At 46.5% G+C, this 12,458-nt stretch overlaps 1 protein-coding gene across 1 annotated transcript; it reads right to left on the bottom strand.

The window, feature by feature from the left end:
• Window positions 1-445: 445 nt before the first annotated feature.
• Window positions 446-4,780, bottom strand: GMNC (geminin coiled-coil domain containing; the record flags this gene model as incomplete). Its single annotated transcript, XM_082003459.1, has 3 exons — window positions 446-1,090; window positions 2,631-2,747; window positions 4,196-4,780. The coding sequence occupies 3 exons, from the start codon at window positions 4,778-4,780 to the stop codon at window positions 446-448; spliced, it is 1,347 nt and encodes a 448-aa protein (XP_081859585.1).
• Window positions 4,781-12,458: the final 7,678 nt, after the last annotated feature.

Genomic DNA, 12,458 nt, shown 5'->3' with positions numbered 1-12,458 from the left:
CCTAGAAACTGCTGATCCTCAGCCTCCAAATTATGCCTCCTTTGTTATCTGCCAGAGAGGTGCTATTTCCAAACTGTATTCCCAAAATGCTTTCCAGTTTGGTGCACGTGGGAGTGATCATCAAAACACTCCTGCCTGGAAACTATCAGATAACAAGGAATAGCTGATAGTACAAAAACCATGAAGCAAGTAGAAGAAGGTATCTCAATGCAGGCACAATAGAAGCGGATCCAGTTTGTACATCTGGCCTGGGGCAGATAATTGTGCAAGTGCAATCTGGAGCCACACCTGTGAAAATCTGGCAGGGAAGGAGGAGTGGGTAGGTGACAGAGTAGCATTTAACAGAGCCCAGAAGGTTCAGGCATCAAAAATGAGCTCTTTCTCAAGCACAAGATGAAATGTCTCTCTCCTACATCCCCTATGGCTGACCTTTGATGCAAGTGCATTATTCAGCCTGCTTGGGCACCCAGGTGAATCTCCATCCTCCGTCATCATCCCTGCGCACGAAGGCTTGTCCTTGGTGGAAGGTGTGCGTTCTCACGTTGCGGTGAGGACTTAGAGATGTTGAGAAGGCCACTTCTGTTTTGTTGGGTGACAAATCACCAGTCAAATAAGGCAACCCGTAGGCTGGGAGGGAGGAAATGCTTGGCACTGATGAGGAGACACATGGTGCTAAAGAAAACTGAGGAAGGAGGGGAGAATCCTCACTGCATGGGTGGGTACTGCTGTTAGCTGGAGGCACATGGCTGCAGCTATACACTGCTGTTGCTCCTTCTCTGTGGTCATAGTCTATTGCTTCACCAGGGCTCAGGCAGTATGTGTCTTTTCCAAGGTCTGAGGGTAGGGCACTGTAGTTAGCTGAAGTTTCATCAATGGTGTTGACATCTTTTAATCCTAAAGTCTGCAAGACCCAGCTGTCCACAGCAGGGCTGGCTTGTTCTTCACAGGCAGTGAATTCATTAAAGAGGTTCCTTCTAGCTTTGGAAGCATGAGGAGTTTCTTGAGGAACAAAGCAGTGGTCCTCTTTTAATCTCCTCTTGGTGCTTTTGAGAATAGCACAGTTTTTTTGGCCATGGCAGGATAGCAGTTTCTATGAAACAAGAAAAAAATTAGGTGGAGAGAAAAGATTGAAATCTGAATTTCTAGTTACCTGGAAGCAACATGTTTCTGATATCAGATTTTGGATGGGCACTATGGTTACCACTGTCCTTATAAAAGATACTTTTTCTTTCACCCTGTGCTTAAATGTATGGATATGCTTAACTATTTTGTGTCTTTACAGTTTCTGCAACAACCCAGTCCATGAAAGAGAAGAATTTGACAATGTCAATAAAGCCTGTGCTTTGGCTACATTCTCACTCAGTATGGCATGAAATGAGAGCTCCCACCTGGCTGTATGGCACTCCTCTGTGCTGATGCTGCCAGCGGCATTTGGCAGGTGAGTGGGGTATCGGGGGCAATGCGGCAGCATGATAAAGAGGAAGGATGTGAAGGTGTGGGGCATACTGGGGCAGGTGTGGTCCCGGCCAGGGTGAGCTTGGAACAGCAGATCGAGTGGCTTTGAGCTCATTAATCCACCTTAGTTGCCATTATCCCAGGCCAAGGGATAATGCCTTGAAGGACATCCCTGGATGCTTGAAGGATCAAAGAAAAGTGAGAATAACAGGGAAGCTCCCCACCATGTCATGAATTCACTGCTCAGCCACCTCTCATGGCAGTTCCACCCTGGACTTGTCTCCACGTGACACAGATGGGTGGCCATGTCTCCCTGCTGTGTCCATTGAAGGAGACCTTTTCTACTGCCAGGAGCCAGGTCTTGGCATGGGAGGGGGGACATCCCACACTGTCAACTCAGAATAGGATGTAAAAGGAAAGTTTGCTATTTTTTACAGGCGTTTTTAGCTCATGCCCAATTCACATAGCTGAGCAAATAATTAATAGTTTGGTTTCATGGGCAAGTCTGGAATAGTAAAAAATGTCTTTAAGTCAACAAGAAACAATTACCTTTATTTTGGAAGAGAAACAGGGAATTAAAATATTTAACTAAAAAAACCCACCAACACTAGTTTAACAGAATGTTTCATCTCACCTGAAGTGTTTAATTTTGCATTTCACTTTTAAAAAAATCTTTTAAATTAAAAAATCTGAAAAAAATTAGGTCAGTATTCTAATGTAAATGAATGAAGCATACCATTGGAAGATAACAAAACATAAAACAGAAAGCACCCAAAACATAAAAAAAGGAAAAATTAATCCTTATCAAAAGGCATACTTGACAAAACAGAAACACTCACGAAATATATATTCAAATTTGAGCTTTTCACTGAAAAAAGCTTTAGATGGAATAATTTTACCTTGCTTATAAACTTACTTATAGCTAACTTACTTAAACTAAACTTAATTATGCCATGTGCTATACTGTCTCCACAGTCAGAACCCGAGAGGATGTCATTCCTGGGGGAAACTGTCACCTTAGACCCATGACCAGCAATTTGGCAGCTCTGTGAAATTAAATAGATCTCCCACTGCAGATTGTCTACACTCTTAGACTTTCCACATATTTTAATGGCAAGCACCTATTGAACCCATTTCTTCTGCACACGTCTATACAAGAGGTTTGAACACAATACCTTGGCTTTTTCTTCTAAACACTTAATCAGGGCAGAATTCAGGTATTGTCGGAGGTTATTATTTTCTTCATGTAACCTAGCAAGTTCCTCTTCCTTCTGAAGCAAAGTATCTTGAAGCTGTGGAATAGAAATATTGATGAATAGGTGTTGACTCTGTAACTTAATAGCAATTGCCCTATGGTACAGTCTGCTTGGATTTGATGATCTGGGTGTTTGTTTTGTGAACTCAACCCACCCCCTCCAGCCTCTTGCCTCTGTAAATCTAAGGGGCATGACTGTTCAGTTTTCGCTTTTGACTTCCTTTATTCTTTAGCAAGTGTGTTTGAGAAGATTACTCTGAAAAAACCTTTTAACCACGGAATAATAATAGAAAGGAATTACGGGTAACCCTGTGAACAGCCAGAAACAGTCATGGGCACGACAGCAGCTGCCAGACCTCCTCCTGAGCAGCAGTAAGCACATATTTGCATCCCTCATTCTCATTTATAGTTGGCTGGTGAGGAGGTGAGGAAAAGGAGAAGGAGGAGCTGCAGACCAACAATTTATGGGGGTAGAGTGCAGAAGGAAGATACAGCTGCCATTCTTTATGATACAGCAGTACTCAGTGACTCCTTCAATCCTGGACCCTACTGTGCCAGTCCTAGTACATGTATAGAGATGAGATAAGTGCTGGTCCCAAGAGCTGAACAGGTATGTTTTGATTTGCAGAGGTCTAATACTTTTTAATGGGAAGCATGGGTATGTGCAGAGAGACTTTGCCTCCTGATCATAGCTCTGGAGACTTCTTTAGGAGGGTGAGGGCTCTTCTGCCAAGGAACCTGGGCATCTGCTGACTGCAGGCTAAAAACCACAGATTTAAATGATTGAGGTAGAACCAGAGAAAGAAGTACACTGATGTCTGGAATGAGGGTTTGATTCCAGGGACCTTGAAGTTAGCAAATGTTTCCATTGATTTCACTGTGTCAAAATATCACTCCAAGGATTTGATCAGAGTGCTCTTTCTGGGCTTCCTTCATCTAGGACTGTTCAGAGTTTCTCCTGCCCCTTGATGGGATTTACAAAACAGAAAAGAAGAGATAAAACACAGTAACAAGGAAATGCTTGTTGGTCAAAATGGTTGATTTTCCACAGAAGTAGGTAATTCTGGTGGAATAATTTCTCATGAAGTTAATCCTGGTGGACTCAGGGGGACACATGCTATGTAATTTTTAGTCAACAAGCATGAAACTCTGCATCATCAGAGCCTGAGGGCCTCTCTGGTCTTCTCTAGTGCCAAGGCAACTGGTGCAATATGCTGTAACAGGGGAGAGGTGAGTAGGGAACCCCACAACAGTTGTTCCAGCTTCACGGGACAACAGGGGGGAGACAAACACTTCAAGCGAGGAAGAAAAAAAAAAAACCAACAAAAAACCCACGTAAACAAAGTGGGTTGCCACCCGTTTCTCACATGTGAGCCAGCGAGAGGGAGGTGTGCCATAAACACCCAGAAGGGGCGATACATGATACAAAGTTCAGGAACCTCGGCGGGGGAGAAAGCGAGGTTGCTGGGGGCGCGGAGCCCTTACCTGCTTGTTTCTGTAGAGCTGGGAGGACAGCTGGTCTCCCCGCCACGCCGCGTCCGGGGCACCGAGCTGCGGGCTGCAGAGCTGGCCTGGGGGCGAGCAGAGCCGCGGGGTTAGCCCGCTCCCGTTTCCCCGCCCGGCTGCGGGACCGCGGCCGGGCCCCTCCCCCGACGGCGGCGGGAGCGCACTTACCCGGCGGCCGAGCCTCCCGCCGGCCCTGCCCGTGCGGCGGCTCCGCGGCGCAGACGGCGGCCCAAGTCTCCTTGGAAACCCCGGCGGGGGCGGGCCAGGCGCAGCCCGGACCCCCGGCGAAGCCCGGCTCCGGGCACGGCCGGTCGGTGCTCTGCGGAGGGAAAGGGCCGTGGCGATGGGGCGGCCCGGTGGAGGGTTCCCCCCGCCCCGAGCCCCCGGGGCGCGGCGAGCCCCGAGGGGAGGCGGTGCCAGCCCTGCTCCGGCCCCGGCGAGAAGCGTCCCAGCGCTGCGGGCTGGTATTCCCCCCGTCCCGGCCGGGCTTCGCTCAGGTGCCTGCGGCAGGGGAACACCGCGGTCCCGGCCGCCTCTGCCAGGCGCCGCCTGCCCCGGTGGCATCTCCCAGCCCCGAGCCGGGTGCCCGCTCCCCCTGTCCCCCGCCCGGTGGCACCGCACCGCCCTGCTGCCTGCGTGGGCAGTGCCGCCCCCGTCGCAGCCCCCCGCAGCAGAGGGGCGCCGAGCAGAGGTGAGCCACCAGGAAGGTGGCCGAGTTTCCTGCAATCCCTTGGGAAATACTAGGGTCCTGTAGTGGGTTCAAGGTGAAGGGCGGACCCAGGCTGTCCTTGGCCCGTCCATTCCTCCCATCTTGGGGGCTTGATTTGGCTCTAAAGCAGTACAAAGTCAGCAGAGTCACCTCCAGGCTGCTCGCACTCTCTTCTGCCCCTGCAGGAGCCCCAGACTGCACAGTAGCCAAGCCTGGGGTTGCCTCTGGATTCACCCCGTTTCCCTCCTCCAAATAAGCCCCATCTGCAGCAGTTCTGAATCTCTGTAAGACAACGGCAGGGCTTGGAGCCTCAAGCAAGGAATCTGCTCACCCATGGGAAGGCACAGCAGCAGAGACTGCTCTTGCAGGTGGAGGAGAGCCCTCTTCCTTCCCCATCTTAAAGAGGGCACAAAACCTACTGCAAGCCCCCAAGGCAAAGCGACCAGCTTCTTTTCTGCCTCCAGGTCGAGAAAAATGTAAAGAGCACTTACCATGTTAGTGGCAGAATGAAATGCAGGTCTTGGGAGCACGTTTCTGTTAAAGCCCCAGCGAGGTTTAAATGGCTCTGAAGGAGGGGGAGAGGGGGGAGACCGGGGAGGCGAGTTTAATCTAAAGGAGCTCCCAGTGACGCCTCAGAGCTCTCCTGAAACCCAGCAATCTGATTTGGTGTAAAGCTGTCAAACTTGTGACGTGAATAAACAGCAAACTTGCTGAAATCAAAGTCATTCTGGCCCCACAAATCAACACAAGGAAGGAGGGAAAATAAAAGGAGAGAGAGGGGAAAAAAAAACCTCCACACACTTCAGGACAGCACTGAACTGGTGTGTCTGTGTTTCACTCCAGGCAATGAGCAGGGATCCAGGGAAGCATCCCACATGTTCAGAGCAGGGCTGCTGGTGTTGCTGGTGAGTTTTTTGTTTTGTTTTGTTTTCAAGCCTTGTTTGCAGTTGTAAAATCTAGCAGGAAGAAGCAAGTTTGTCCAATGTACTTGGCTGAGGGAGTGGGTTTTCTGTGGCTTCCTACGAGTGTGTAGAAGCAAATATGATTCAGAGCACTTCTGTGGACAGTTCTGAGGAAGAAAGTGAAGGTTTCAGAACAATACAGTCTGCAATGACAAGCTCCTGCAAATGTCTCACTATATTGGGAATTAGTTTTCTGTCAAGCCCTGGGTTTCCAGAAGAAGATATCAGGATATAAATGCTGTCACAGTGGTGTAAAATTTACTATTATAAAGGATAATGTTGCAAAAGCCATATGCAGGTGTTTGAAAGACAGAGATTGTCTACATATAGTCGCCTCTAATTCACATCAGATTTCCATGGCAATTAAAATCTATAGATAGGCTTGAGTTTTTCCCAGGGAAAAAATATAAAACAACCAACCCTTCACTGAGGGTCTGTCTTTGAATAGCATAGGGGATGGTGGGAATAAAGCTTATAGCAGAGCAGTTGTTTAGTCAGGATCCTGCCTCCTGCCATGGCAAGGGCTATTCAGGGAGGTAACCCAACCTGCCTGCGGACACAATCTGCAGCCTGGAGGGTGAGGCTGGGCCGAAGGCAGGCCAGGCTGGCATATGGGATGGGCTTTCATTTCTCCCCTGGAGGATGCTCAATGTTGTTACCCCATTAGCAAGGCTCAGGGACAATACAAACCAAGAGGGCCACTTGCCTTCCATTCTTTCATTACTGGCATATTTTCCTAGGTTGCTGCCCAAGGTAAACTGGCAGCTATGGCAAATTAAATCACTGCCATCTCTTGCCTTGAGTATGTTTTTTCCAAGAGAGAAATTTTAAAAAGGGCTCATGCTCCAAATCCACACTGCGCCCAGCCTTGGGTCACCCTTTAGCTTTCCTAGACCCCAGCTATGCATGGTACATCTAATAACTGCTGTGAAAACCCAGGCTCTTCAGATGCCAACCCCTCTCCTGCATGGCTGTGTGGAATGTGGCGGGGCATCTGTTGGCTAACAAGAAACACAAGCTTTGTGAAACACTCCCAACAAGCACCAAGCCCCCACTCAGCCCTCCTTGGTTTGGTTAGTCTCTTTGCCCTTTACTGGGCTGCCACTTCCCAGCATGCTGTGGCAGTAGTGGCTCCCTCGCTCCAGGCACGGACTGCCACCTTGGGGCCCAGCAGGCCAGCAACACGCCCGGGAACGGCCCAAGCGGGGCAGGTGAAGCCAGGGCTGGCGGCAGCCCTGACGCTGCCAGCACCTCACAGGAGAGGCTGTGGGCTGGGCAGGCGGCCGAGCAGCCTCTGCAGGGCCGGGCAGCGAGGCAGACAGCTTGGGGCAGGCTGGAGGAGCCCTCAGGACTTGAAGCAACCCCATGCAAGGTGCAAGGGCCCCACGGAGGCCACCCAGCTCCAGCAGCCCCTCCGGACCCACGGCCTCGGCCTGGGCCCGCCCGAGACAGCAGCCATCTTGGGGCTGCCTCAGAGGCGCGGGAGCGCCGGGCCCGGCCATTGGGGGAGGCGAGCGTCCCCGGAGACGTCATCGCTTTGCGCCGGCGCCCGCACCCGCCGTAGGGGGGGAAATGGTGGCTGCAGGGGCGTAGCCTCGTCCCTCGTTTCTCCTTGGGTCAGGTCACCCTGTGCCCTCTTTCCCAGCCACATGGCCCCTCTCCTGGTGTGTCCCCGCAGCCTAGGGAGGTGCCGGCCTGGCCCTGGGTGGGGGGGAGGCAGGGGCAGAGGAGCCTGCACTTGAGAGGCCTGGTGGGTGAAGGGCAGGGGTCCCCTGTGCAGGGGGTGCCAGGCTGCCCCTTGTAGCACCCCTGGGTCACCTCAGAGCTTATCTCAGGGGACCGAGGGCAGCCCCAGAGAGAGGAGAGCTGGGTGTCCAAAAGCACATCTAGGGAGGGACAACGAGTGGGCCAAGTTTCCTTCCCAATTCATGTAGATGTGGGGAAAAGCAGTGCAGGCTCATAGCTACTCCTAGATGGGGCCCTTTGCTTGGTACAACACTGGTGGCTTTGTCTCTGCTTTCTCTTGGCAGAGCTCTGTATGCCTAGGCATGCTATTTGCCTCTGAGAAGTGGTGGGAGGAGTATGGGCACACTCTTGGAGTGAAAAACAGGTACAAAGAAAACCTGTGATCACTCCATTGTTGCTTCCGCAGAGCTGGTATTGTGTTGGTTTGGGTTTTGACAGTTCTTTGCTTTCTGAGTTCAAGGAATTCATGTCAACTCACAGTACCGTGGTTTCTGTACTGGGCTGTGAAAGATGGTACATAGGTAAAAGACTACCAGATCAGAGGACAAGAGCCTCATAGGTTTGGGGAGATAACTTTTGGGTGACTTGCTGTCAAGGAAAAACAAATGCTGTGGGCGCAAGAGAGAAAGAGCTAATTTTGCAAAATCGTGCATGGATGTCACGCATGATGATAGAAGAGCTTCAAGTCCTGGTAGCAATGACACATCGATGTGTAATGTAAAAGAAAACCAAGTAACGATCATCTACTAATTCTTTTCCTGTTCATCTGAGGCAGCCCCTCTCAGAGCTCTTGCTGCTCATTGTAGTTAATGATGCACCTCCTTAATGGAAACTAAAGTTCAGGGATGAAATGTTTATCAAGACCACAGTAGTGCTTCAGTGGAGATAGGATTTCACTTTGAGTGTCATAGCAGCTCTTCTCTGAAGTTTTGAAAACACATTAACATGTATTGTGTTGTGTTAATTCCCATGTGGCTTTTGTACCTATAATTTTTTCTATAATTTCAATTATTTTTCTTGTTTAAATGACAGTGATGAAGCTAATCCTTCAGGTTAAAAAAACCAAACAAACAACAAACTTGGATTTTTCTGGTTTAATTAATTTTTATGTAGAAATGGCCCAAAAAATACGTTTGGACCATTGTGAACTGGCTCTCAGAGGAGATGGTACAGAGAAGAAAAATAATAATATTTACAAATAGTTTAATTCAACTTTTATAGCAGACTTACTACAGTCTATGTTACTTTTCATGCTAACATCTGCATGGATGCCCAGACCCATGCCAAATCCTTTATTCTGCCATATACAGATACAGGTTCTGGTTGTTCTCTGATCAGTCTTCCTCCTTCCTTCCTCCAGTCTGCCAGGACTAAAAGGCACTTCCCAAATCCAATCCCCTGCTGTTGAGACATTCTTAAACTTTTCAGTCTCCCTCTTAAAACTAATTAGGTTATTTTCCTTATGTTATTCCCACTGTGAGGCTACACCATACTCTGAGCTCTGATGGCTAGACACTTTCTAGTTTCCAGTCTGAATGTATTCATAGCAGGTATAATCCCTTTTGTCCTTGTGCCAACATCTTGCTTTAGCTTAGACAGTTCTTCTCCCTCTGTAGCATTTATCCTTGATGTCTTTGCAGAGTGCTGTCACATATTGTCTTTTCCTTTGTTTTTTAGGTCACATAAGGCAGGTTCTTTTACAATCTTCCCCTAACTTAATCACTGCAGGAACCCATCTCAGAGAATATTCCAGCTGACATTAACCTGTTTTTCAGATGGATGACCAAAATTACTCAGTCTGCTGTGTAATGCACCAATGTTTTAAAGAACAACATTGGTGAAAAACTTTTTAAAGAAAAACATTGGTAAATCTTTGTATCGTTTCTTCCTGGTATATTTTAGGGTAATGTTTATCTTTTCCATCACTCTCTCACACCAGTTACTAGTTTTCAAGTCATTGTCAGCTGGCAGTAAATACACCTGTGGACTTCATTTGCTGTAAAATGCAATTAGTCAAACTGAGTCTTCAGTGCTGTTGGGTTTTAGCGCTCCTGTGCTGATACTGTGTAGTACTGTGGACTTTCACAACTGTTTAGGAGCAAACAAATTGAAAAGATGACTTCAAGATGGAAAAACTGTAGTAGACCTTTCTGGGTTTACTTGCAGTTTCTCACAGCAAGACTGGTGAGTCAATGGATAGAGGCTATCCTACCTAGTTCTTGTGGTGGCTTCAGTGCTTTCTTCTGGTTTGAAATGAAGGCACACAGTGTGCCTTTAAATATGTGTGATTTTGTTTCTGTGTTTTCTGGTACATGCTGGATGAGATTTATCCCTGATAGATTCCTAGAAGGAAATTTGCTATTACTAGTGCTTAATTGTGTTCAGAAAAGGGTTGTTTTTTTCAGGGAAATAAGTTGTATTTTAGCAGCAGTATGGAAAAGGATAACATTTTATAGTGATCTAGAAACTTATTCAAAAATATTCAAAGGCTGAGTTAAAACAGTAAGTCACTAGGGAGATACTCTAGTAAAACAGCTCTGTCTGTATACATAAAATTTCCAGCTCCTAGTCCATGCAGGTAGTGTTCGATGAACTGGTGATGAAAAGGAATTAGTTGGCTGGTAATTCATCTAAAAGATTGGCAGAGGATTTTGCAGTAATGGATGTTATCTGATGGATTTGTATGTGTGGTACTATTTAGGCTCAAATTAAATTATGAAAATTCAAGTGAATATCTATCGCATTCAGTTAATCTTGAATTGCTTTAAAACTATTTGTGGACTTTTAGAAAGTGACTTAAGGTGCTCAAGGTGCTGAGAGGTTATATTCCTCCAGATTTGTGGTTGTCTTCCACATTTATCCTCTGGGTAACAACTGTGCAAGGAACTCGTTATCTTCCAATGCATACATTAAGATTTTGAAGGGATATTTTTTTGTTGGACGTAATTAATTTTGCGTGGGAAAATCACATTACAATCGCATCGTATTTCCTTGTAAAAATGAAGTTCCATATATTTGCAACCACGCTTTGGATTTATCTGAAAAAGTTTTAAGTTTTTATACATAGGTAATGACCCTTTCATGTATAGAATACCCTTGCAGATTAAATATGTAAGGAGTATGATTGAATAATATGTGTGCCATGTATTGTGTGCACAAATGCTCATCCATTTGTCGTCACCCTATTCTGTGACAGCTAAACTTGGTTCTCTCCTGTGGATGTAACCATTGTTTCACAAGGGACAGAAGATCCCTGCTTTGAAGAGAGATCTGTTAGGTAAAGCACAGACAACTACTGATTAAGATCTAGGACTAGAGGGGACTTCTGGGTCGTCTTGACCCATCTCCAGGTTTAGTTAGGCAGACAATTCATAAAACTTCAATGCCAGCCCTCCAAAGCTTTCTCTTGTGGCACCGGTACTTCTCCTTACTCCTTGGCTGTTCAAAATGTTACACTTATTTCTCATCTAAATTTATTCATGGAGATTTGTTACTCATATGCTTTTTTTGGCCTCTCTTCTGGATTTTTTTTTTCTTATTCATCCCATGTGCTTGCCATTTTGATGTGCTTACAAACAACAATCTATGCTGGATTTGTCTGGATTTGTGTAACAATTTTCTATTTTCCTGACCCTCTGAGAAGCACTTAACATACCTCTAGTAGATAGATCTCATCTTTCATCAGTGTGGGTGACCATTTTTTTTCACAGCTCTCTAGATTGCAGTTCAGTACACCTCCAGTTACAGGAATGAGAAATCGTCTCCTGAAATGCAAAGACAAATGGAAAAAGTGCTGGTTTTATGTAGCACAGAATATGTTTATAGAATTCATTGCTATAGTATGTCATTGAGAGCGAGAGCATTGTGGTATTAAAATAAATAGAATAATTTTTTTATCATTCTGGAGTTTTCTTTTGAATATTTTAATTAATTCTAGTGGCTGTATTGATCCTCTGTCTGAAGAGGACAGTAATTGCACTGGTTTAGTGTCCTATGGGTGTGTTATCTCAGAACGCATCCCAGTCCCTATGTGTTGCCTATGTCTTGCTCTTTCCTTTTGAGCGGCTGGAATTGTATAATAAAAAATGAGGTCCTAAAGAGATACAGATCTCATGTCTGGCTTTTGATGAGGTGATGGGTTCTCCTGAAAACTACAGGTAGGAATCTGTTACTGTTGCCAATTTGATTGGTGTATGGAAGAGAAACATGTTCTACTCCTGGATCGGATGTTATATGATCTTATAGGTTTCAGACGTCACGTTTGTCACCTGCTTACTGTATAGACTCAAGTCAGTCTCTGCGTCTTTGTGTTTCAGTTCCTTATCTATCAATTGGGAGTGATGTGTCTGTTTAGATTTCTATATTTACGTAATCAAAAAAGTACTCAAATGGCCTCTGGCCAAATGAGTCCTTTTGTTCTTGGCTGTGACCACTGGGTTCCGCAAGAGCAACATTAATTGTGAACAGAAAACTTTTTGTGAGTTTTGGGGGCTAATCGGATAGGAGTTTTAACATAAACCTTGACGTGGTTTTGGAACCAAAGCCTATTCTTGGTCTGGCATAAGCAGCATACTACTTCCTTGTTGGTGTTCCTCCATCCAGAGGTTACCACTGAACTGACTTGCCATGCTGCAGCTAAATAACCTTTTCATCACAGAAGAAGAGTGATTCAGCGGCACAAACAAATGCACTGAGGTGGTTCCATGGTTAAATGACAGACCATAGAGGCAATCTCTCTTGACACTGTTATGAGTGTTGACCATCATGGTTTGGGGGAAATTGCTGAGTCTACGAGAGAAAGACCAGTGTGCTGAAAAGCTATGTT

Source organism: Phaethon aethereus, assembly GCF_964289735.1.
Source record: "Phaethon aethereus genome assembly, chromosome: 9".
NCBI lineage: Eukaryota > Metazoa > Chordata > Aves > Phaethontiformes > Phaethontidae > Phaethon > Phaethon aethereus.
The sequence above is the reverse complement of the archived record's forward strand: the minus strand, read 5'-3'. Positions and strand labels throughout refer to the sequence as shown.